The sequence below is a fragment of the Papaver somniferum genome, chromosome 2, assembly GCF_003573695.1.
Source record: "Papaver somniferum cultivar HN1 chromosome 2, ASM357369v1, whole genome shotgun sequence".
Classification (NCBI taxonomy): Eukaryota; Viridiplantae; Streptophyta; class Magnoliopsida; order Ranunculales; family Papaveraceae; genus Papaver; species Papaver somniferum.
In genome coordinates this window covers 70,037,402-70,062,950 of record NC_039359.1, presented here as the reverse complement: position 1 = coordinate 70,062,950, position 25,549 = coordinate 70,037,402, and the positions used below count along the sequence as shown (strand labels likewise).

The 25,549-nt window shown below is 35.8% G+C and overlaps 1 protein-coding gene across 1 annotated transcript; it reads left to right on the top strand.

Moving 5' to 3' along the window:
- Positions 1–16,420: 16,420 nt before the first annotated feature.
- Positions 16,421–17,251, top strand: LOC113351332 (uncharacterized mitochondrial protein AtMg00810-like). Its single transcript, XM_026595337.1, has 2 exons — positions 16,421–16,510; positions 16,613–17,251. The coding sequence occupies exons 1-2, from the start codon at positions 16,421–16,423 to the stop codon at positions 17,249–17,251; spliced, it is 729 nt and encodes a 242-aa protein (XP_026451122.1).
- The last annotated feature ends 8,298 nt before the right edge of the window (positions 17,252–25,549 follow it).

Here is a 25,549-nt window from a genome sequence, read left to right as displayed (position 1 = left end):
GTGTATCCAGGATGATTTGGCGAAGTAACTCGTGGAACATAGGCTCGTGGAAGTGTTGTTGCTACGAAGTAAACTTGGATCTTATTCTTTTCTCGTTGATGAGTCTGGTGTACACCGATCTCTTTGATATTTTCTTGAATTTGGATGTTGTGTGTTTTCTTTGCTGATGAGAGGGGTTCCTTCTGATCTTCAATTGTCTTTGTTGGAGTTTTTATCTCGCTGGAGTTGGGGATGAAGCTTCTTCGTGGTTGTCTATTCTTCTAGAACCTCGTCAGTTGGTGGTGAGTGAAGTTTAACGAAGTGAACCATTACCTCGTCATGTTCTTGTTCGTAACAAGACATTCTTTCGCGGGTGACATTTCAAATATTCACAAGGGAAATTTGTTTGCTGGGGTTGCGAACTCGTTTGTGTTTTTTTTTGACTTACAAGGTTAAAATTTTATTAAAAAGGGAAAAAAGAAATAGAGAAAGAAGAGTGCACTTGAAAGTGCTACAAAGATATGGCATAACAGCCAAAATTCAACATGAAAAGGAAAATAAAACTAAGGCAACAACCATCAAGAAGCCAAAAACAGCCGACTAAATCACTGTCTCTAGCCTCTTAGAACTTTTTCTTTGCACAGGTTCTCTTGCCGCGGCCTAACAACTCGTTACTAATCTCCCCATTCCATGATAGTCTTGCTCGTTCCTTATCAGTTCTTGAGGACCTGTAATTGTCGACAATTCCTTCAAAGATGTTTTCCTTTCCTCCATGAGGAACACCTAATAAGGTACTGCATCGCAGAAGTTTATCCACGTGTTGCTCTTTAGTCCAGGATTTTCTGCACGAGACCTCCTCAATGGGTTTAAACTTCTCCACACATGTCTCTTCATTATCGGTTTCATATTCTGACTCCTCATTTGGCTCTACACAATCATCCACATACATGGCGTCTTCATTGTGTTGATCATTGTTGTTGCTTTGAGACAAAAGAATTCTTATTTTTGAGCTCATCTACTTTCTTTCCATTTTCTTTGCTACTTCCCTTGTTCTTTCGCCTAACGTATTTCCATTCCACATCAGGGAACTCTGCCTTCTCCTCAATAGAGATATGCGCAACATTATCTACCATCTCTTCATTTGATTGTACACGGGACTCCCCTTTTTCTTTTAGGCTTCCACTGTCATTATGCTCCTCATTCCTAGGAGTCTCCAAGTTTCCAGCCTTGTCGATATCAGTCTCAGAGACATTGTTTATATTCATATCCGCATTGACCACCTCTAAATCTAGTGTTTGAGACTCTTCCAGCCTACCCAAAGTCTCCTTGTTGGTTTTGCTCAATTTTGGTACCCAGATCTTCTTGGTAACCTTACTAGCAGAGACCTTGGGACATTTAGCACTAGAGTGACTAAATGTTGCGCAAGCCTGGCATCTTGGAGGTTTCCAAGTGTATTCAACCGAGATATCTAGTTCTTTGCCATCAAACAAAATAGGGATGAAGGATGGAAAATCGCTAGTTACATCCATTTCAACACAAACTCTTGCATAACTCATCCTTGTTCTTTCTAATGTGTGTTTATAAGAACATATTGGAGTTCCAATACCACTAGCAATCATGCTTAAGCCTTAGGCATTCCATAAATGAATTGGAACTTTTCTCAAATTCATCCACACCGGAACAGACTTCAATTCTTGAATGTTATGCTCAATGAATAATTGCCAAGGTCTGATCAGAAATAACTTCTTTAAAATTGTGACAGATCCCATCTCTATGGCAGCAACCCTGTCCTCATCCAAATCAAATTCAAAGATGTACATTGATTCTTCGTGAAGAGACATTCTAAAGCCTCCCTTAAGATTCCAAGTTTTTCCCATCGCTTCCTTCACTGCATTGTTCCAGCTTGCAGGAGGATGAATCCATGATGCTCCCTTTGTTGCTACCAAACAAAGATCTCCATTTTCCAGGATTAGGGATTTCAGAAGAAACCCCAACTGAAATTTCCTTATTTCTCTGAGAAGCACTTGTAGACTCTGTTAACGGAGGGAAATCAGCCAACCCAGTATTTGACTCGTCGATTGATAAAGATTTATCTGCTCTTTCACTCTGATTTGGATTCAAAATTGGTGGACAAGGAGAAAGACGGCCAGCAGCCATGAAGAACGCGAGAGGAAAAAAATCCCTAGAAGAATCGTCCTTTTTCCCCTTGCCTCGTCATCAGAACGGAGAGAGAAAAAAAAGTGTGACTTACTCTTCAACTCGTTTGTGTTAAAAGACTCCTTTGTCTGTGCTTATCTTCCCTATTATGTGGTCGACGGAGTAAATCTTACGAGATAGTTGCTACCGATGTTAATCTTCACGAAGTTGGATGTTCACGAAGTTGAATATTCCTCGAAGTAATATATTCACGAAGTAAAATATTCACGAAGTTAGAATATTCCACGAAGGAAATATTTGCGAACTTTTCTCTTCACGAAGTAAAGTAATTATGTTCAAGCACGAGAAGCTTTGCCCTTGACTGTTCATACGAAGAGAACCAAATTATCCCACTTATTCGCAAAACTTGCCTGTCATTACTCCGCCCTATTTCTGCTGATTTCCCTTTTCGCAGAAACCTTCTAATTCTTCGGAGAAACTTCTTGCTTCGCAGAACCTCCTACTTCTTCAGAGAATTTTCTACTCTGGCAATATTTTCGCTGATGTAGACTAGTTGGCTACACGAGTCGCATCTCTTCACCATCAACATCACAAGCTTAGAGGAGCCTTCAATAAATATCACTGCGAGCAACCAAATCAATATGAAATTTCAAGACATGATTCTCAAAATCGATTTAATGGGTTTGAAGATTAAGATCTACTAACTGTAGGTTTGATACTGAAATTCCCTTTTAAAACAAGATTTTAGGAGAAGATCATGATTTACTGTGAAATAAACCCTAACTATTATGAAATAATTTTCTCAAAATTTTGCTCAAAACATTCAGATCTGTAATTCTAAGAACAAAATAAAGAGGTATAAGAGATATATGTCTTGTTGAAGCCGATTGCTGCTTTGGCTATGCTTTTGTTGAAGTTTCTCCGCCTCCTTTTCGTTTGTTCTTGTCCCAGCAACTACTTCTTCATCTTTCCACCAATTTTTCAACCTAAGTTGAGATTTGTCGTCTGTAGATATGAAATATTCACTGAAACTAATATCTTCCCCGTAACTTCCTCGCACTTTGCTGGAATTGAACATCAATGAAATTTCTTGGATCAACAAGGTTGTAGGTTGGATAAATCCATTACTCATCCCTGTTTCTATCGCTAAAATGTAATTAGGGAAAATCCATAGCTACACCCAAGTTACCATTTCTAGATCTTGATTAATTTCAATTCCAAATCATAGAACAATTCCTAGATCTAAACTTCTATGGACATTGAAATGATAATTAAAGGTACTAAAATGTAAAGGAGACACTTGAGTTTTACGTGGTTCGATCCATAATGGGATCTACATCCATGTTCTTCACTATAATATTTGGTGTTTACATGATACTCCATTAATGACTTTTGGAGCTCTAGATTTTGTTTTGGGTAAGAAGAAGATGATAGAGAAAATAAAATCTGATTCCTTCTCTCTTCTAGACTTTTTCTTTATATACTAGAGAGTAGAAGTGAACTTACACATATATCATTTACTTATAAATTAAGAAAACTAAACTAAAATACTATGTACACAATTTTATATTGCTAAGTTACTTGAATTGCGCCACGCGTCGAGTGTTGTTTTTGGTATCTACAAAAGGCATAAGTCAAACACGATTTGAGACATCAAGAATATAATTATGCTGGACAACATCAACGAAAAATAAAGTAACAAGAAGAAAAGAAGTTAAAAGCAAAGAATGTAAGGTGAGAAAAGAATAGTTAGGGAGAAAGAAGTCGAACAAGTTTGACTTTGCATTAGCACTTGCATACCACATTCCGTCAACCATCCATTCAATAACCTCTGGAAGAGCCAAAAGCTAGCAAGTAGGTTACCAAGTGGTTTTTTTTTTTAGCATCATTCAAGTCAACCTTTTTCTTTTCAAAGTCAACCTTTTTCTTTTCAAAAAATTCGCCAAGGTCAAGTTTTCTCTCCTATATACAATGCTATAAATATGGACTTGCTTGCTTAGCAAGCTCAGAGGTGTAGCATTCGTATAATACACTAATCAGTGATCAGTACAATACTGATTGTAATTAGCATGCATTTGTGAAGTAGTATGGTTATTTTTTGTGAACATAAGAGGAGAGGTCTTACATTGGAAATAAGAGTATATTAATTTGTTTAGTAGCCAAGGATGACGTGCCTATCTATCTTTACTCATTTTACAACCAACCAAGTGTTGGATTTTGGATAGGCGGTCACCTTGGCTAACTTGACCTACTCTTATCTCTCATGCTAGGCTCTTACTTTTCTTCTAAACTAGAGTGCTGGGATGAGAATTTGACGGGTAATATTATAGTTATTTTGTGAATAAAATTACTTATATTCCAATATAACAAATTCTGGTGTCATTTATGCAATAAATACCATAGTCGATTCTCTATTCTTGATAAAGAAAATTAGAAAAGTGATGTAAACTATTTAATAAAATACCACCATACATATTTCAAATAGCAGTGCTATCCTGTCCGACCTTGCGGGATGCCCTCTCACACAAGCGGCTTCTAAGTTGTTAGATCACTATGTCTCACGACTAAATCCAGATCCAGAAGCCTTGAACCCTTTAGAGAAAATAGTGGGTCCTGAACTGAAAGTGGTGGGTCCTAAATTAAATGCAAATCTAACCGTTTATTTGCTCATCCAACGTCTTAGAAACTTCTTTTACGGGAAACCATTCCACAAAATCGTGTGGGATATCATTTGTCTATTTCAAAATTGTCTTTTAGTGCCAATTTTATAATAAGATATCTAATTTGAAACATTTACGTGTCAGGCTAAAAGAGAAAGGAGATATATCATTTTCAAGATTTCCGTCGCTGTAAGAAGATTATTGTGAATCAAAAATAGAACGAAGCTGTGCGCAATTGAGGTACTTCTTTTTCATTCTCAAATTATTTGGTTTCATACTCTTTTAGAGTTTCTTTGATCTTTGTTGCCAATTTTTTCTAGGATTTTCTTGTTAACCCATTTTCATAAGTTTGCTAAATCCTAACAGCAAATTAATCTTGTTTAACAAGAACATGGATTTGGAGGGAAAAGATTTGATTAGTGACTTACCAAATTTAATTATATAATATCTTTTTATATACTACGTATATTGCACATATTATGAGATGTTGTCATCGTATAGTATCTAGTATATCTTACTTTCCTTGTATTCCTTTGTAATCTCTGTATATATTATGGCTTTTGCATGCCTATTGAATAATAACAAGAATAGAGCTTTCTCACAACCTGTCTAGTTTTCTCTTCTGATGCTCATGTTTATCATGGCATCTGAGCTAGGTAAGATCTGAAAGTACGACTTCCGCTGCAAACAAGCAATCAAAACAATCTCAAGAATCATTCGTCATCGTGTCTTAGTCCTTCATCTTTAGTCTTTAAAGCCTAATCGAGTTATTCATATTTCATCCTCCTATCAATCATGTCACGCGAAGATTTTCAATCTATTACTATTACTGCAAAACTAGATGGAACTAATTACACTCACTGGTCTTTTCTTATGAAAGTTTTCTCAAAGGCAAAAGCATGTGGAAATACATAGATGGGACAAAAAAACAACCTAAAGCATCTACATCTATCATCAAAGAGAATGGGAAAGAACATCAGTAAGTGATGTTGATACCTGGGAGATAAATAATCACAAGATTCTGACATGGATTGGCAACACAGTGATTACTTCAATCAGCATGCAGCTTACCAGCTTTGAAATATCTAAAGATGCTTGGGATTTTCTTGCAAAAAGGTATACAATGATAAACTTTGCTCAAAGATATAAACTTGAACAAGATATTCGTTCTATGAAACAACCACTATATCAATCGATTTCTGACTTTCATTCTGAGATGTCTGTGATTTGGAATCAACTTGCATTTATGGAGCCTAAATGGAAAACTGACTTGGCACTATGGAAAAAGTATAGAGAAGAGACAAGATTATTTCAACTCTTGATGGCTCTACGAGAAGAGTTTGAATCAGTCAGAGGTGCTATTCTGCATCGTTCACATCTTCCATCTAAGGAAACTGCCTTATCTGAGCTGATTACTGAAGAAACACGCAAACGGGTCAAGCCAGATATCTCAGGAGTATTTGTTATACCCCTGTCTCGTCCAAACTTCAATAAATAGAGGAATAGTGTATCAACACAACATGATTCTCCACAACCTACTTGTCATAACTGCAAGAAAGCTGGCCACATAAAAGCAAAGAATTGCACCCTTCCACCTGCTCCAATACCACAAGATACTCTACCACTCAGTGCAACTACTGAAAAGAACTTGGACACTCTACTAGAAATTGCACATCTCCAACCTCCAGGAATATGCAGAGATTAAATCCCAATGGTGCAACAAGATTTAATGGTCCAAGTAGATTTTTTGTTGCACTAGCCTCTTATACTGAATTGGTACCATCTGCACCACCTCAATCAACAACTTCAGTTGATACATCATCTCCTAGCCTTGCTGATATACATGAGATGATTAAACAAGCTCTTTTAGTCAGTAACAATTCTGCAGCTGCATCTGTTTTCTCCACACCTTCAGGTATTTTCTCAATTGGATGGTATCTAGACTATGGAGCATCCAATCACATGACTTATGATTCAAAAGTTTTTGATAGTCTTTGTCCAATAGTTTCTCCTAAAATTCACACCGCTGATGGAACAGTTGTGACTGCTAGTCACATTGGAGTGGTTAGAGATTCAAATAATATTTGTGTACCAGATGTTCTTCTAGTTCCTATAATCACAATGAATCTCATCTCAATTGGTCAACTATGTGATCAAGTATTTAACATTACTTTCTCTCCTATTGGTTGTGCTATTCAGAATCTCAAAACAGGGAAGCTAGTTGGGATAGGCCATCGAGTGGGTCGTTTGTATCTTCTCCAGACTCTGATTATTCCATCAAAACTCAGAAATCATGTTGTTGCTACAACTACTTCCTCCAACTCCACATCTCCTTTTATGTCTTGGCATTCTAGGCTAGGTCATGTTTCTTTTTCGCGTCTTTCTTATATGGTCAATAAAGGTCTACTAGGATATACACAAATAGACAAAGAACCTAGTTGCATCTCCTATAAATTGGTAAAACAACCAACACTTTCTTTTATTGCAAGCACTTCAATATCTACTGAACATTTTCTCTTATTCACTCTGATGTGTGGGGTAAATCTCCAGTAATGTCAGAAGGAGGTGCATTATATTATGTGAGTTTTATTCATGATTATACTCGATACACCTGGATTTATCTATTTAGTTGAAGAGAAGAATTTATTAACCTATATATAACTTTTTCAACTATAGTTAAAACTCAGTTTGGTAAAACAATTAAAATATTTCATGCCGATCAAGGAGGAGAATATATATCCAATCCTTTAAAGGATTTTCTTAAAAATCAAGGCACATTACTACAATTATCTTGCACTGAAACTCCAAAGAAAAATGGAGTTGCAGAACGCAAACATCGACATATTATTGAAACAGCGAGGACTCAACTAGTTTCTGCTTCACTTCCATCCAATTTCTGGGGAGAGTCAATTCTTACAACAGTTTATACTATCAACCGTGTTCCATCAGCTATCATAGGAGGCATTTCTCCTTATCAATGTCGTTATGGTAAAAAACCTAATTACTCTGAGCTTAGAGTCTTTGGTTCAACGTTCTTTGTTAATAGAAAACTTAAAAGAATGCTCTCTTTTTTTTTCTTGGCTATGGCATTGAACAAAAAGGACATCGCTGCTACGATCCTGTTAATAGAAAACTTCGAGTCTCTAGACATATAACATTTTCGGAAAAGATCCCATTTTGGTCTCTTCCAAACAGTAAATTTTCTTCTTTTGAGAACTTAACTTACACTGATCCATTCCTTAGTGAAGATAGTATCAATACTTCAATTGTGACTGTGTCTAGTCATGAAACTGTATCTCATATTTATCATACTAAGCAGCAGATTTCAACTGTGTCTGACCACTTTATGGCTCCACCTAACAATGCTACCTTGGAAAGAGATTCCAATTCTCAAGATGATGCATTGCCACCTCGAAATCGAAGACCTCCATCTAAGTTTTTATGATTATCATTGCTCATTATCCACTATTATGTCTCTTTATGAACCAAGAAACTACAGAGAAGTTGCATCAATCCCAGATTGGCAGGATTCAATGAAAGAGGAGTTGACTGCACATAAAGAAGCTGGAACATGAGAGATAGTACATCTTCCTCTCCTGATAAATCTGTTGTTGGAAGCAAATGGGTATACAAAGCCAAAACTAAGTTATATGGGAGTCTTAAATGACACAAATATCGTGTTGTTTGTCAGGGATATACGCAAGAATATGGCATAAAATATGAGGAAACTTTTGCCCCTGTTGCTCGCATGGTAACTGTTCGTACACTGATAGACACATTTTTGTGTCTACGTTGTCCTTAATTTCATGTATTGTTGTACTCAATTTTTTGTACTTATTATGATATTTTATGTGTTTTTAGGTATTTTTGGAAATAAACATTCTTGGAAAAATCGGCTCGAAAAGTCGTTTAAAGCACCGGAAGGAACGTGTTATTCAGACTCTCACTTGTGGATAAGGGGCGCCCAAATGATACGGGGTACCCAAAGGATATTTGCACCCAAGCAGCTGATCAGAGACACACCTCATGGCATCTTCTATTCGCACCCCAGGACCGGATAGGGGGCACCCATCTTCTTCTTCACGGGAAAGATATTTGGCGGGAAAAGAAATCTCAACTGTGTGAGATTTTGGTCATGATATTATGGGGATATTTGTGTCTTTAAGACATGATTATCTTCTTACCATGACAATAAGATTTTGTACGTGTCTTGAATGAAAGGAAATCGTATACTTTTGGATATTTTCGAAAACAAGGAAGGAATTATTCACGGAATTAATTGAAGATATTCTCTTCATTATTTGGCTCAATTACTTTGATTAACTGCAAAGATTTTTTGGACTAATTGAGATGATTGTCGACCTAAGATTGGCTTCACAGTATAAATAAGAGTGTCTTGGGTATCTATGAGGAGATGGAGAGTTTGGGGATCGTTTAGAGAAAACCCGGTTTAATCATTATTTTCTCCCATTTCATCACTTGTAAACACTTTTGATCAATGAAAAATTATTTTGAGTGTGTTTCCAATATGCGGAGCTAAACCCAATCCTTGGGGCTATGGAGGAAGCCGTTGTTTCGGTAAAAGTGATATATTTTTATTAATTAATTACAACAACTCTATTATGATTTTTGCATTGAACTAAAAATTGTTTATATGATTTTGATTAGTTAGGTGTATTTTCTCTTGATAGAATATGCTTGATTTGGGATTTTGATATTCTATGCTTGGATTAACATCTATCCTTTTGGAAATCTATATGTCTAGGCAATACTATTAGAATCAATTTGAATGTTGAGTTGCATAATTATTGTTTTATTAAATCACTAATATCAACCAATGGTGGAATCCTAGTCGCATTATCTCCATAATTTTCACAACATCTTTTTAATTTAGTTCGCTATTTTTATTTATTAAAAAATCTAAAAATCCGCTTTCACAAGTCTTGAACGAATCATATTACTACAACAACTTTGAAAAACCCATCAAATTTTTGGCGCCGCCGACGCGGGCTTGTCTTTAGGCTAGAGCTTTTAGATTTTTTTTTAGGTTTTTATTTTATTTGTTCTTCTTTACGTTTTTGGGTTTTTGTCTTTTTTCTTATAGAATTCGGAATTTGGAGCGAAAGAAAATTTTGCCAAAGCTTTTGGTGAATACTTAAAGACTTCAAGTGAAAGGCAACGCGAAAGGAGCCTAAAAAGAAGATTTTTTTTTTATAAAAAAAAAAGAAAAAAAAGAGAGACATTTTTATTTTTGTAGATTTTTATTTTTTTTTAGACTTTCTCTTTCTTTTGCACTTTATATTTTTGGACTTTGGACTTTAAATTTTGGGACATTATTTTTAAACCCTACAGAAGGGTAGTTTAAATATAAACTGTTTGCAGAGAAGGACGGTGATTACAATATCACCTCGGCCCCTCGGGTTCGTACATGACATAGGAGTCGTGGCCCGAGTCGACTACAAAGGTTCATCCCCCGTCTGGTACGGGAGGTAAGTTTGTCGAAACACTCGTGAATCCCCTGTTCAACGAGTTACTGTCTTCCTTCGTATGCATATATGTTGAGGACTTGAAAACGGCTGCTTTAATTTCCTAGTAAAGGGAAAGGACTGGCCATACAAGATAAGGGTTCGGATTTCATAACCGTTCTCTTCTTTCCTACCTTAGGAAAACGACACCAAACGCGAACCTAAGCCTAAAATTTTGACTAGAACGAGACCGATAGGGTAACGAGCTTAACAGGAAAGTCATTCGAAAAATATTGGTTACTCTTTTAAGCATACTTCGAAGTTCTTGACGGTTTCTGTAAGTTTAATGCGTGACTGCGCCGCCTTGTAATACCGGTGAGGCCTTGGGTATCAAAGCTCCACCGAGCTTCCCTCGCCTCTATTCAACTTACTTTGACTCGGACTCATTCCAGAGGGGTTTGCTTAAATTGTAACGAATTCCCGTTCGAAGGATTAGAAGCTGGTCTAGAAACAATCTAAGTGGAGCCATCATGCTTTTTGTTTGCTAGAAATCAGTAGGTTTGCTGTGGTGGAGTCAGCCTTGTTTGTGTTTGCATAGAACTTCCCTTCCATTTTAGGACTTTTCTTTTTGATTTTGTTTTTCTAGTATATGCCCGAAGTTTTTAAACGGGCTTGGAAAAGAAACACTCTAGGTCGTTTGATTAGTGAAAAACCTAGTAGTTCTTCTTGTGAAGACGGGGAGCTCGAAGACTCTTCTTTTGAGAGCCCCATTTTTGGAAACTTCAGTTTTGAGAATCTGTCTAGGAAAGTACCCCTAGTACTCCTAGTCCTTTGGTAGTGCCAGAAATGGCAACTTTGAAAGCTTTGCTGAACCCCAACTAGGACCTCTCGTCCGTCTTGTATCAAGTTAGCTGAAACCGAGGCAAATTATGAACTGAAACCTGGGACTTTACAGATGCTCCCAATGTTTTTAGGGAAGGAGAATGAGAACCCATATTTTCATGTTAGGGAATTTGAGGAAGTTTGTAGTACTCTGAAAATTAAAAACCTAAGTGATGATGCGTTGAAACTTAGGTTATTCCTCTTTTCCTTAAAAGATAAATCCAAATCTTGGTTGTATAGTTTGGACTCTGAGTCAATTGAAACCTATGACCAACTTACTTCTGCCTTTATACATAAGTTTTTCCCAAGGCATAAAACATCGTCTATTAGGACACAAATATGTACTTTTGCCCAACAAGAGGGAGAATCTTTATATAGGTACTTAGAAAGGTTCAATGACTTGATATCTCAATGTCCTCATCATGGTTTGGAGAAGGTTAGGTTAGTTCAGATCCTCTACGAGGTTTTAGATTATTCAACAACAACCATGGTTGAGTCCTTATGCACAGGTGGGTTTGAGAGTAAAATTGTTGATGAAGTGATGACATTTTTGAATGAAATCGCCGATAAGACCCAACAATGGGAAAATAGTAGGGAACCCCAGAAAAAATTCTTCTAAGTAGAGGAAATGTTAATAGGGTAGAAGGATCTTATGAGTCAGATGCCAAAATAGAAGCTATAGCCAAAAGGTTAGAATCCTTAGAATTAGGTCATTCTAGTGGTAGTAGTGGAAGAAATGAGCCTTTTTGGGAAGGCCATGTTGTTGAAGGGAAAGCCAATGCTCTTTATAACAACACTAGGTTTGATAACCAACAGAAGTTTGACCCATATTCAGAAACCTATAACCCTAGATGGATAAACCATCCAAACCTTTCTTGGTCCAAGGGCCATAATCAAGGTCAGTTTAGTAATGCTCAGGTTCCCCCAGGTTTTGGCTATACTAAGAATCCTTCAGCTCCGGCACAGTTTCAGAACCCTTCGGATAAGAAGATTATGAGTTTATAAGAGTCTCTTGCTCTGTTAACTCGTAACATTGTGAAGTTTCAGCAATCTGTTGCTCAAGGTTTAGAAGAAAATAAGAGAATAGGTCAGGCTAACTCTCAGGCTATTTCCAAGTTGAAAACCCAGGTTAGTCAGATAAATGAGACATTGAGAGAAAAAGGAAAGTTTCCTAGTCAACCACAACCCAACCCTAGGGGAGTCCATCAAATATCTTTAGCTGGTGAGAAATCATCAAACCATGTGAACTCGATAACAACCCTTAGGAGTGGTAAAACGGTAGACAATAAGGTAGCCATGCCTAGTGGACATATTATAGTTCCACCTTCTACTTCCCAAGAGGAGCCCGTAGACGAGGAAACTGAAACAGTCTCTAAGGATACCCAAGAAATTCCTGATAGCTTTACCTTTGTGCCTAGAGCCCCATATCCACATTTGTTAGCCCCAACAAAGAAGGAGTCGACTTTCAACGAGATAATGGAAACATTTAAGCAGGTGAACATCAACATTCCGCTATTAATAGCAATTAGGCAGATGCCTGCTTATGCTAAGTTCCTTAAAGATCTTTGTACACGAAAGCGTAAGCTTAATGTCCATAAGAAAGCTTTTTTAGCTGGTCAGGTAAGTTCCATTCTTCTGAACCAAACACCCCCTAAGTATAAGGATCCTGGATGCCCCACCATATGTTGTGCGATTGGTAATCACATGGTAGATAAAGCTTTACTTGACTTAGGAGCTACTGTTAACTTACTCCCGTATCATGTATACACCCAGCTAGGTCTTGGTAAGTTGAAACCGACTAAAATGACACTACAATTAGCTGATAGGTCTGTCAAAGTCCCTCGTGGTTTCATAGAGGATGTTCTGATTGAGGTTGATAAGTTATTTATCCTGTGGATTTCGTTGTTCTAGACACCCAGCCTGTTCAGGACCCAAGTCGTCAAATCTCGGTGATTTTAGGTCGCCCATTTTTATCCACAGCTAACGCTGTCATCAACTGTAGGACTGGGCTTATGAACATATCCTTTGGTAATATGACCACTGAACTAAATGTCTTTAATGTTACTAGACAACCTTCTGAGAATGATGATTTAGAAGAAGTGAATATGATTAGCACTTTAGTTCAGGATTTGGTTCAGGATAATTGGCTTGACACTTTACTGGTAGATTCTTTAGATGATTTTGAGGAAACCATTCTCTTAGATCAGATATGTGATCAATCTTTAGAAGAAACTCTTGAGTATTTTAAAGATTCTATGTACCCAAAAATTCATGCAATAGTTTTAGGTTTTTCTGAGAATAATGATGACCCTAAGTTTGAGAGTAGATAACTAGAAGAATCTCTTCAGTATTTTAAGGACTCTGAAGATCCGGAAATTCAAGAAATAGTTAGAGGTTTGTTTGTGAACCCTAAGTTCGGGGTAGTGATGGTTCTTGTGATTGTATCGTATCCCTAATTAGAGTCCCTAACTTGGGACTCGAGCCTTGTACATCTGAGATATTACTTGAGTCTTTTCAGACTCCGCAACCTGATCCTCCTGATACTGTCCAAGAGGTAACCCAAGTATTAAAGACCCGTTTTTCGGATGAATCTATTTATCGAGACACACATATGAAGTTCAATTACCCGCCGCGGATAAACCAAGTTGTCTTGACAGAAACCTTAGATGAGGACGTGCTCCTTCTTTTCATTTTACTGAATCAGTGCAGTTGTCTCATACTGGTGTCAGCTCTATTTGGTCTTATGGACCCACAATTGTTTCCACTATTGATATATGACTTTGGAAGGTGACAATCCTTTTTGAGGTATTTGATGTCTAGCTAAAGACTTTAAATTTTTAGCATTTCCTGGGAGGTACTCATGCTTACGGTAATATCCTTCCTTATTTCTTTTTCCATCCATCAAGTGATAATAGTTTCTTATTGTTCATGCTTTTAATTTCATCTTTAGAACATTGAGGACAATGTTAGATTTAAGTTTGGGGGTGGGGAAGAAACTTTTTTTTAGCTCTTAGCTACAACAAATAAACTCCAAAGCCTAGAAATTTATGCTTATTAAGGTTGGCACTAACCAATCTAAGTGGATGGGAACATCTTGGTTGTAGGAGTTGAGGAACCAATCTGATTAGATGGAAACATCTAAAGAGTCTATTCATAAAAGCACAGACCTCAGGTGTTATAATTAAAAAAAACATGGTAGTTTCGATCTCGTTGAATTCTAATCCTTATGTTTTTATTTTTTAAGTGATTTGGTGGGGCACACACGATTCAAGTTGTTACCTTTACTAGGGTGGAATAGAGTGATTGGGATACCAAAAAAAAAAAGACCATTAGACCAACCGGAATAAATTCAATAAAGTCGACCACTGGTGCCCTTGTATATGCCAGTTGTGTTGACCTAGAGTTAGGTTTATCGACCACTGGTCCCCTTGTATATGCCAGATGTGTTGATATTAGTCAGACCGGTATCTCAGTCCGTTATGATAGGTTCACCTTGGCAGAGGCCTTCAGACAGATATGGGAAACATTGTTCACTTTTAACCATCTCTTTATCCATCTTCTTAATCTTTCCAGGTGATTGGTTGACTCCGGTTATGATGTACAGAAACTATCTGAGTAGAGCTCTGTCACTTATATATGAATTTTAGTATGCTGAGTGCAAACTCGTGTACAACAATTGAAATTTCGCTTCAGGGTACTTCCTCCTATAGTCAATGATTGTATGCCAACCAAGGAGATTCTTTAGTGCCTTCCAAGGTTCTGCGTAGATAGCTAGGATATGGAGTAAAGGTTTTGTGGGTACACCTCTGGTAAACCCTCCGGAGACAACACTCCGCCACTAGGGCCACCTAGCGGTTTAACGGCTTGTTGCACGTGCTAAGTGTAGTCATTTTTATTTTCTAGATTTGCTCGAGGACTAGCAAATAATAAGTTTGGGGGTATTTGATAGACATATTTTTGTGTCTACGTTGTCCTTAATTTCATGTATTGTTGGTACTCAATTTTTTGTACTTATTATGGTATTTTATGTGTTTTTAGGTATTTTTGGAAATAAACATTCTTGGAAAAATTGGCTCGAAAAGTCGTCTAAAGCACCAAAAGGAACGTGTTATTCAGACTCTCACTTGTGGATAAGGGGCGCCCAAATGATAAGGGGTACCCAAAGGATATTTGCACCCAAGCAGCTGATCAGAGACACCCCTCATGGCATCTTCTATTCGCACCCCAGGACCGGATAGGGGGCACCCATCTTCTTCTTCACGGGAAAGATATTTGGCGGGAAAAGAAATCTCAACTGTGTGAGATTCTGGTCATGATATTATGGGGATATTTGTGTCTTTAAGACATGATTATCTTCTTACCATGACAGTAAGATTTTGTACATGTCTTGAATGGAAGGAAACATATACTTTTGGATATTTTCGAAAACAGGGAAGGAATTATTCATGGAATTAATTGAAGATATTCTCTTCATTATTTGGCTCGATTAAATTAGAAGATTTGGATATACCATACAACTCAGAAGACGTGTGAAAATGGAGAGGAAATATTCCCGTGAAATACTTTGATTAACTTCAAATATTTTTTGGAGTAATTGAGATGATTGTCGACCTAAGATTGGCTTCACAGTATAAATAAGAGTGTCTTAGGTATCAGTGAGGAGATGGAGAGTTTGGGTATCGTTTAGAGAAAACCCGGTTTAATCATTATTTTCTCTCATTTCATCATTTGTAAACACTTTTGAGCAATGAAAAATTATTCTGAGTGTGTTTCCAATATGCGGAGCTAAACCCAATCCTTGGGGCTATGGAGGAAGTCGTTGTTTCGGTAAAAGTGATATATTTTTATTAATTACAACAACTCTATTATGATTTTTGCATTGAACTAAAAATTGTTTATATGATTTTGATTAGTTAGGTGTATTTTCTCTTGATAGAATATGCTTGCTTTAGGGTTTTGATATTCTATGCTTGGATTAACATCTATTCTTTTGGAAATCTACATGTCTAGGCAATACTATTAGAATCAATTTGAATGTTGAGTTGCATAATTATTGTTTTATTAAATCACTAATATCAACCAATGGTGGAATCCTAGTCTCATTCTCTCCATAATTTTCACAACATCTTTTTAATTTAGTTCGCTATTTTTATTTATTAAAAAATCTAAAAATCCGTTTTCACAAGTCTTGAACGAATCATATTACTACAACAACTTTGAAAAACCCATCATACACTCATTGCTACGGCTGCTGTTCGAGAGTGGAGTCTTCATCAAATGGATGTCCAAAATACGTTTATTAATAGAGAATTAGAAGAAGAAGTTTACATGCGATCTCCACCTGGAATAGATCATGCTCCAAATCAGGTGTGTAAACTACATACGTCGAGCACTCTAGGGACTTAAACAAGCACCTCTGCTTGGTTTGAAAAATTCAGTAGTGCAATTGTTCAGTATGGTTTTAAACAGAGTTATTATGATTGGGCAATGTTTACACGATCATCAACCAAAGGGATTGTTATCCTTCTAGTGTACGTGGATGATATGGTTATAACTGGCAGTGATATTGATGGGATACACAATCTTAAATCTCGTATAACTGCGTGCTTTCAAATGAAGGATCTTGGTTCACTTAGTTATTTTCTTGGTATTAAGGTGAGCAAAGAAACTGATGGTTATTGTATTTTTCAAGATAAATATGCGTCTGATATCATTGCACGCTCTGGAATTACTGATGCTAAAATTACAGACACTCCACTTGAAGTGAATGTCAGACATGGTCCTTTAGATGGAACTCTTTTATCCAATCCAACCTTATATCGACAACTGGTAGAGAGTCTGAACTATTTAACTATAACTCGACCTGATATAAGTCATGCAGTGTATATTGTGAGCCAATTCATGTCAGCTCCCCGTTTTACTCATTATGCTGTTGTACTACGAATACTTCGTTATCTCAAGGGAACTCTATACCATGGACTGCAGTTTTCGTCTAAATCTCTACTTATTCTTAGAGCATACTCTGATTCAGATTGGGAAGGAGATGTTAAAGATAGGATATCCATTACAAGATATTGCTTTTTCCTGGGAGATTCACTTATATCTTAAAGAAGTAAGAAACAGACTGTTGTGTCTCGTTCAAGTGCTGAAGTAGAATATCGAGCTCTTGCTCATACTACTTCTGAAATCATATGGCTCCGCTGGTTACTTGGTGACATGGGAGTTGTCATTTCTACACCTATGCCTCTATTTTATGATAACAAGGCTGCGATTCAGATTACTCATAATGACGTATTTCATGAAATAACTAAGCATATAGAGATTGATTGTCATTTACCGAGACATCAGTTTAAGCATGGATCTATTACTCTTATTCATGTCAGCTCAGAATTTCAATTGGTATATTTATTCACCAAGTCACATCCAACACCTCGGTTAGAGTTCATGCTATCCATACTCAAGATGAGTTCAGCACCACCTTGAGTCTGATGGGGGGTGTTAAGATTTAATATCGTATCTACTCTCCAGATTCTATAATATCTTCTTCTTTACTACGTATATTGCACATATTATGAGATGTTTTCATCGTACATTATCTAGTATATCTTACTTTGGTACATGAAGTATCCATGTAAACTAATCTTTGGCTATATGCATATAATTACTAGTTGGGGGAACGTCTTAACCATGAAACAAAAAAGTTACCATGAAACAACAAAAATTTCTCTTAACCAGAGGCTAATACTAGTCAGATTTGGTTCAACCATGTCAACGACTTGATGAAGTACTAAGAAGTACACTGTGTGCATTTACAATGTAAACTAACCTAACCCGTTGCTGTGATAGGTTTCGTCTGCACAACCCTACTGAGACTAAGGGAGATTGCAATTAGAGTTCACTTCCTATGAAATTTCAGCAATTGAACTCATAAAATGAAGAAACGAAAATAAATGATGAATCAAAATTAACAAAAATTTACTTACCACTGGGTAAAGGACGCAACCTGTCACACCTTCAACGTTTTTTCCGTGCTCATTGAATCTATTAGATACTCATGGAAAATGCCTGTCCATGATACCTTATGCATCTCAAACACATCGTACAAGTACTTCAATGTTAGATTCTGCCCTCCTTTGTTTGGAACGAATATTGTAACAAGAATATATAGAACAAATAACTTGACAAAGTCATACGGTTTTGCTTCATCTGATGTAGTTAGCATCAAGGTTTCCAGAATTGTAGATTTCTTAATCTTCTTCTTTCCACCAAAGTATTCATTCACGAACGAGTTCACCTGTTTGATCAAATCCTTATCTCTGACTAGAGTTACTAGCTCCATCATCTGTAGACCAAAAGTTACAGAAAAGTGCTCGGGAATGGTCTGCAATGTCAGATTCTTCATTCTTTTTATCTTGAAACAATCTGGTACTAAACGTGGAGTGTTCTTGTCAAATGTTCCTAAGACCATCTTCAGGGCTACCATTTTTTTCTTCAATTCCTCTACCTTCATTACCCCGTCATAGAATGGTCTGTAAAAATTCCAAAATGGGGATGTTCTAAGGGACATCATATGATCTTTTTTATTCTCTATCAAAGCCTTTATCTTAGGAGTCTCCACACACAAATAAATGAATCATCACATTTTTTCCCTGAAAAATAAAATTGACTTCAGCCAAAAATAGAATAAACTAACACTGACGAACCAATAATGACCATAATTAACCAACACACATGTATTGGTGGAAAAATTTTGACAATGAAAGAATGATGAAACCAAAAATGGTTTCATCAAAACAACCAGAACTAATCAACACACCAACAAATTTTTGGTGGAACTAAATTTGACAAAAGTGAAAATAATGGAACCAATAATGGTTTTATTACAAAAACCAGAATTAATCAACACACCAACAGAGTTTGGTGTAACCAGAATTATACAAAATGAAAATACTGAAACCAACAATGGTTTCATCAAAACAATCAACACCCAACAGAGTTTGGTTTCAGTCTAAATAGATCAACACGAGTAATTATTTTACTGAGCAATTCATCATCAGTGATCAGTTTACGAACAACAGATAAAACTATGATGAAACTAAAAAGATAAAACGCCGATCTATTTTGGGTTCAAACGCTTAATAATTTACGAAGAACGTGAAACAAAAGATTCAATTTACCTTTTTGTAGTATTTTTGATCGTTGTAGAGAGCAATTCATCTTTCTTCTCACTTGTTGAGCATTCTTCTTCACAATTTTTCTGATTTTGGTTTCTACTCTTTTGATTTTAGGTCATAATTTGTTTCAACTTTGATTTCTAGTCTTAGGTTTCAGGAGAATCGATTCTTTATCAGTTCAAACGAAAGGAAAACGATTTCGTAGATCTGTTTTTAATTTTCGAGAAGCAAAGTAAAGAGAATAGGAAAAAGAAGAACGATGGAAACGAGGAAATGTGAGTGTTTAGTTGTTCTTTTAGTTTTGGGCTAACAAAAACAAGGGTTATTTCGGACAGTTCTGGGATTTTGGGGGTTTTTTTTAAATCATTTGTTTTATTGGGCCTATTTTATATCGATGTAGACAGTCCTGGGGATGTAACGTGCGCGTTATTTTATTTATTAGGATAAAGTTGTCTAAAGACTTAAAGGTCTAGACAAATAAAGCTGCCACGTTAAACGGTAAGGAAACCCTCGCTTCCCATTGGCCGAAATATGCCTTTTTCGAGTTTTGTGAAACGAGCGTTTTGGTAAGGACACTTGGAAACGTATAATTGGTTTAAAAGTTGGAAACTCAAAAGGAAAACTCAACTTACATGTTTGGAATCTTATGGAAGTCCAAATTCGATTCGGAAGTCGAGTACCTACCATATTACGATTTTTTTTCTTCAAAATTAATACATGCAAAAAAATGAAAAAAAAAACTCACATATTTCACGTGAAAAATAAAAGGAAAAAATAAATATCTGTGAAAATAAAAGGAAAAATTTAATAAAATCTCATACATTTTTTTTATCTTTTCTCCACCTATTTAATGTATTCTCCCCGCGACACCATATCAAAAGTACATCGCCACGGGGTGGGGCGAAGCCCTGCGCACACCAAATAAAAATGCACCTCCACAGGATATGGGCGAAGCCCGCGCACACCAAGTTAAATGAAAAAAAAATGCTCCGTATGTAACACGGGCACAAATCTAGTAGTTGTTTTATTTGGATTATTCTTTTTAATGAGAATAATATATATATTTTCATAGGCTGGTTAGGAACATTTTGGTTTCCTAGGGTTTTGTATTTTCCGACCATAAATAGCCTTTGCATCGTAACTTTCTCCTCAGCTTGTTTGCCCGTTATCTTTGATAACAATAAAACCATGTTGTGATGTCACAACAGATTGAGTAAAAGAATTGATAGAAATATCTTGATTCGCTCGAATCAAGCCATCTGGTTCATAAAACTCAGCCATAAATCGAATTAACGATCAGAAAATGTATTCATAAATTGGATAAGATTTTCATTACAGATACTTGAGTATATAAATCTAGGTCACTCTCTCAATATCCTACGGCTAGTAACACTCTAGGTGGGTTAATCTAAACCAACCATTACCCCAACTGAATACTACTAAGGACAGACACTATAACTATATGGGCACCCCCTAACTAACTACTACTAGCACACAACCTGGTAGCCCCTACCTCCTACACTGTGACATTCCACTTTCCTTGAAAACATCCTTGTCCTCAAGGATGGAAGTTGAGTGAAGCACCAAAAGTTGGGGAGTCCGCGTCTGCTGTACCTGGAGAAGCACCAATTGTGTCTGTAGTCGAAAGATTCCCCTCCACTTGTGGTCGTCGGAGCCCCCTGGTATACACATGAGAAGCACAGTAACAATAATGCTAATGAATACACATGTGAGGCTTGTACACACTTCCAAAACCAGGCCCGATAACCAACTGTCTCCTTCTTTGTAGAATGCCATGCCTGTGCTTTCCTCAAAATCAACTAGTGGACTTACAAGAAAATTAAATATAATTAAATCCTATAAACCCTAGAATCTTTACAACAATCTACAAAATCGGATTTTTTAATGAAAACCCTATAAACTTACAAGAACATTAAATCTAATTAAATCCAAATTCAACAAGAGAAAACAAAGAAGAAGAATCATACGTGAAATAAAGGTTGAAAAAGATGGAGATCTCAATTTTCAGTTTCTGGTTTTATGGAGATGCAGAAGTTGGAGGAGAAGAGAGAGCCGCACAAATGTTAGGGTTAGAAGGAAAAGAAATGGAATGAATAAAAATGTGAATAAAGAGCTAAAACTGGGCCTGTTGAAAGAAACTACTCCACTAGTGACCAATATAGGTCCAATATCGAACCAGCTGAAAGGCTCACGACAAATTAGGGGTGGGTGGCTACTGGCTAACCAGTTTCAAACTTATAGTAATGTGGCATTACATGTGGCCAGCCACTCCTGGGTGTGCAACGGAAGATTAATTGTGGGTTTATAAATATTAAGAATATATATCAGATTTATTTCGTGATATAATGGTTTCTCGTTAAATCACACACCTAGTAAATTATCACGTTTGAGAATGGCATCTTTTTTTCGTTAAATGGTGGGCCCTATTATTTTCATGTTATATGACGGAATTTGTTTGTGAAACTCTATTCACGTAATTAATTTGTCATTTAAAAATAGGCCTTTTTGGACTAGTGAGATGGATATGATGAAGAAGTAAGCCTAATAATCATGAGTGATGTCACCCTCTCCAATGCCTTGGTTATCAATTTTGACCACCTCTGTAGTCTGCGATCTCGATCTACGGCGTCCTTGTTCGTCAAATAATACAAATGCCACTTAGAGCATACATCTAATTTCTCCGCTGCTATCCTTTACAACTTCATTATAGGTACTAGTTTTCCATTCATTTCAACCCATTTTTCATCTATTAAATCCATGATGAAAAAAAGTTTTGAGCAAATTTTTAATGGATATAACGGCTCAGATGCCAATTGTTGTGATGTCACAACATATTAAGAAAGAGAATTGATATAAGGGAAAAATATCGTTTGGTCGTTTTTAGGTGGACTCATTTCAGTTTAGTCCTTTGGTCAAACGCTTTTATTGTTTGGTCCACAATTATTTAAAAATATTAAACTGAAAAAAGTACACTTCCGTGTGAATTTTTACTTATTTTCTTGTAGCAGTTCATTCCAGAAATGAAGTTCGTATAAAACATTTACAAACCAGAGTTCATTCCAGAAATGAAGTCCATATAAAAACCTAAAAAACAGACTTCATTCCAGAAATGAAGTCCATATAAAAACCTATACAAACCAGAGTTCATTCCAGAAAATGAATCCCATATAAAAACCTAAGAAAACATACTTCATTCCAGAAATGAAGTCCGTATAAAAACCTATACAAACCAGAGTTCATTCCAGAAATGAAGTCCATATAAAAACCTAAAAAAACAGACTTCATTCCAGAAATGAAGTCCATATAAAAACCTATACAAACCAGAGTTCATTCCATAAATGAAGTCCATATAAAAACCTAAAAAAACAGACTTCATTCCAGAAATGAAGTCTATATAAAAACATATACAAACCAGAGTTCATTTCTGGAATGAACTCCATATAAAAACATCAGCAGCATCATCTTCATCTTCAACAACAGCAGCAGCAGCAAAGAACTTCATCAAAATTCATCGTCGTCATTCATCTTCAACAACAACAGCAACAAAAAACGACGAAAATACCCAAATCTTCATCTTCTTCATCGATTTCAACAACATCATATTCATCCACGTCTTCAACATCATCTTCATCGATTTCATCATCTTCATCTCCGGCTTCAACAGAAACAACAACATCATCGTCTTCATCTTCTTCTTTATCAAGACAGCAATAGAAAAAACCCTAAAAAACAGTGTTCATCTTCATCTTCAACACAAGCAGCAGCAGTAACATGAGATCGTCGTTTTCATCAAGTAGATCGGGTTCATCACCGTCTTCAACATTAAATCTGATCAAAATCATCAAGAAAAAAAAAAGAAAAGAGAGAGAGAAAAGTAAATCTGAAAAAGAAAAGAAGATGAGAGGGAAAGTAAATCTGAGAATGAGATATTTTCTAGTAATTTTGGTATATATGTGGTCACCCTAGGACCAAACCATTATTTTCTAGGACCAAACAATAATATAAGGGTATTTCTGCCACCACACAATGAAAATTACATCATCCATGACATCACCCTAGGACCAAACCATAATTTCTAAGACCAAACTATAATATATTTTCCCAAATAGGACCAAACAGACACATGACTGAGTCAACTGGACTAGACTCTCTAATATATTATTCCTAGGACCATATGGTATTTTCTACTTGATATAAATATCTTGATTCTCTCGAATCAAGCCATCTGATTTATAGAACGCATACATAAATCGAATTAACGATCAGAAAATGTATTGATAAATTGGATAAGAGTTTCATTTCAGATACTTGAGTATATAAAGCTAGGTCACTCTCTCAATATCCTACGCCTAGTAACACTCCAGGTGGGTTAATCTAAACCAACCATTCCCCTAACTGAATACTACTAAGAACAGACACTATAATTATATGGGCACCCCCTAACTAATAGCCCCTACCTCCTACACTGTGACAAACCAGTCGGTTGTCTTTGGGTTGTAAACCTTGTTTATTCTTGGATTAGAGTCATTAATCCTGGATTGGAGTTTCTACCATCACCATTACGGAGTTGATTCTCATTGTCTATCAAATCGCTGCCCCGTGCCATATCAATAAAACGGGCGGAAAAAAAAAGTTACTGTGCTGCACTTAGAAAGAGATTATCTCAATATTATTAACGCCATTATTGATAGTTTAGAAGTAAAAAATGGACAACCAACAATGTATCCAGGATTGTATTTTCTTCGTGCAATCCTTCAGCAATTGGTCATGTAGTTTTGTACCTAGATAATATATTAGTGTCCCTGACACCCTATCGAAATTCTCTCGAGTATATGGGTTATGTGAATGGTCTAATGTTCCTCCATATTTCTTGGTTATGTATCTGGAAAGGGACAAAACTATTCTTATCATATTCTCTATATAAAAATAGAGTTTTTTCGAGCGACGTGGTTAATCGGAGCTTCTGGTTGATTCTGGCTCCACCACTTCTTTGTTTTTGGTAATATTTTAAAAAGTTTACTAGTAAAATTTGGAAAAAATATTTTAAACCCACAAACATATATCTTGGCCAATAACAAACAAAAATAATTATTACCTTTAACAACTATAAATCCTGAAAAAATCTCACAACATTATAAAATATATATACTAGAATATATTGAATTCTAATTTTAACTAAATGAAATTCTTAAATAAAAATAAAATCACATCAAAATGTACACCGTTCATCATAATTTCATCAAGAATAATTAATCGATCACAAAATTAAAAAAAACCAATGTCCATCGTTCGATTACACTTTATTAATTAATTAATCCTAATTATAATTCAAATCTATTAATAATTAAACTAATTCTAATTGCAATTTACAATTAAAATTTCGATAAAAAAACTTGAAACAAATTTAGATCAGCGATTAGAGTACAAAATCAAAATACATGGAGTTGTGAATACTTACCAGTTAATCGTTGCGCGCTTTCTATTCCGCAAAAAAACTCAATTGTCAATCCTATCAAGTAATTGAAATACAAAATTATTAATATAAAATCGTGATGGACACATTAACGATAATAAGAAAAACTACGAGAACGAAAGGAAAAAACGTTAATAAAAACTGCGATAGACGCAAGTTTCAATATTATTTTTCTTATTATTGCTCATTTCATAAAAAGAAATATAAAATAATAATAATAACAACAAATTTTTCCTTATCGGGTAAAATAAGAGCAATTTTTTTGTGACTATCTTAAAATATGATAGCTATCCATAAATATAAAATTGTATAAATGTTTTGAAGTGAATAGGAAATATTATTTATTCGAGAATATTGTGATATTATTGCAAATTTACTTAATATTGTTAATTTAGAAAATATTGAGTGCACTAAAAAGATACGTTAACTAGATATAATTGGAAAAACTTTAATACAATAGTTAAGAATTTTATATATCGTGATTTTCATGGCTTGAGATTTCCAAAAATAACATAAGGGGTAAATACAGCAAGTCAAAAGTATAGGAATTTTGGATATTTTTAAACGCTGAATTATATCATATCCAAAATAAATTTTATTTATTTATGGGTTTAGTTATTGGTGTCACTATACAAAAGCATTCGATCGAAATGCCAAATCCATTTTTTCCCTACGCTTCTCTTTTTAAATTGTTTTTTTCTTTTTGATCTATGTTTTGTTGTCTGATTTGCATCTATT

Bases quoted from the DNA above. Each gene is read 5' to 3' on its own strand.
- LOC113351332 (XM_026595337.1), top strand. From the start codon at position 16,421: ATGGATGTCCAAAATACGTTTATTAATAGAGAATTAGAAGAAGAAGTT. The intron at 16,511-16,612 runs GTGTGTAAACTA...GGTTTTAAACAG, and splicing joins TAGATCATGCTCCAAATCAG to AGTTATTATGATTGGGCAAT.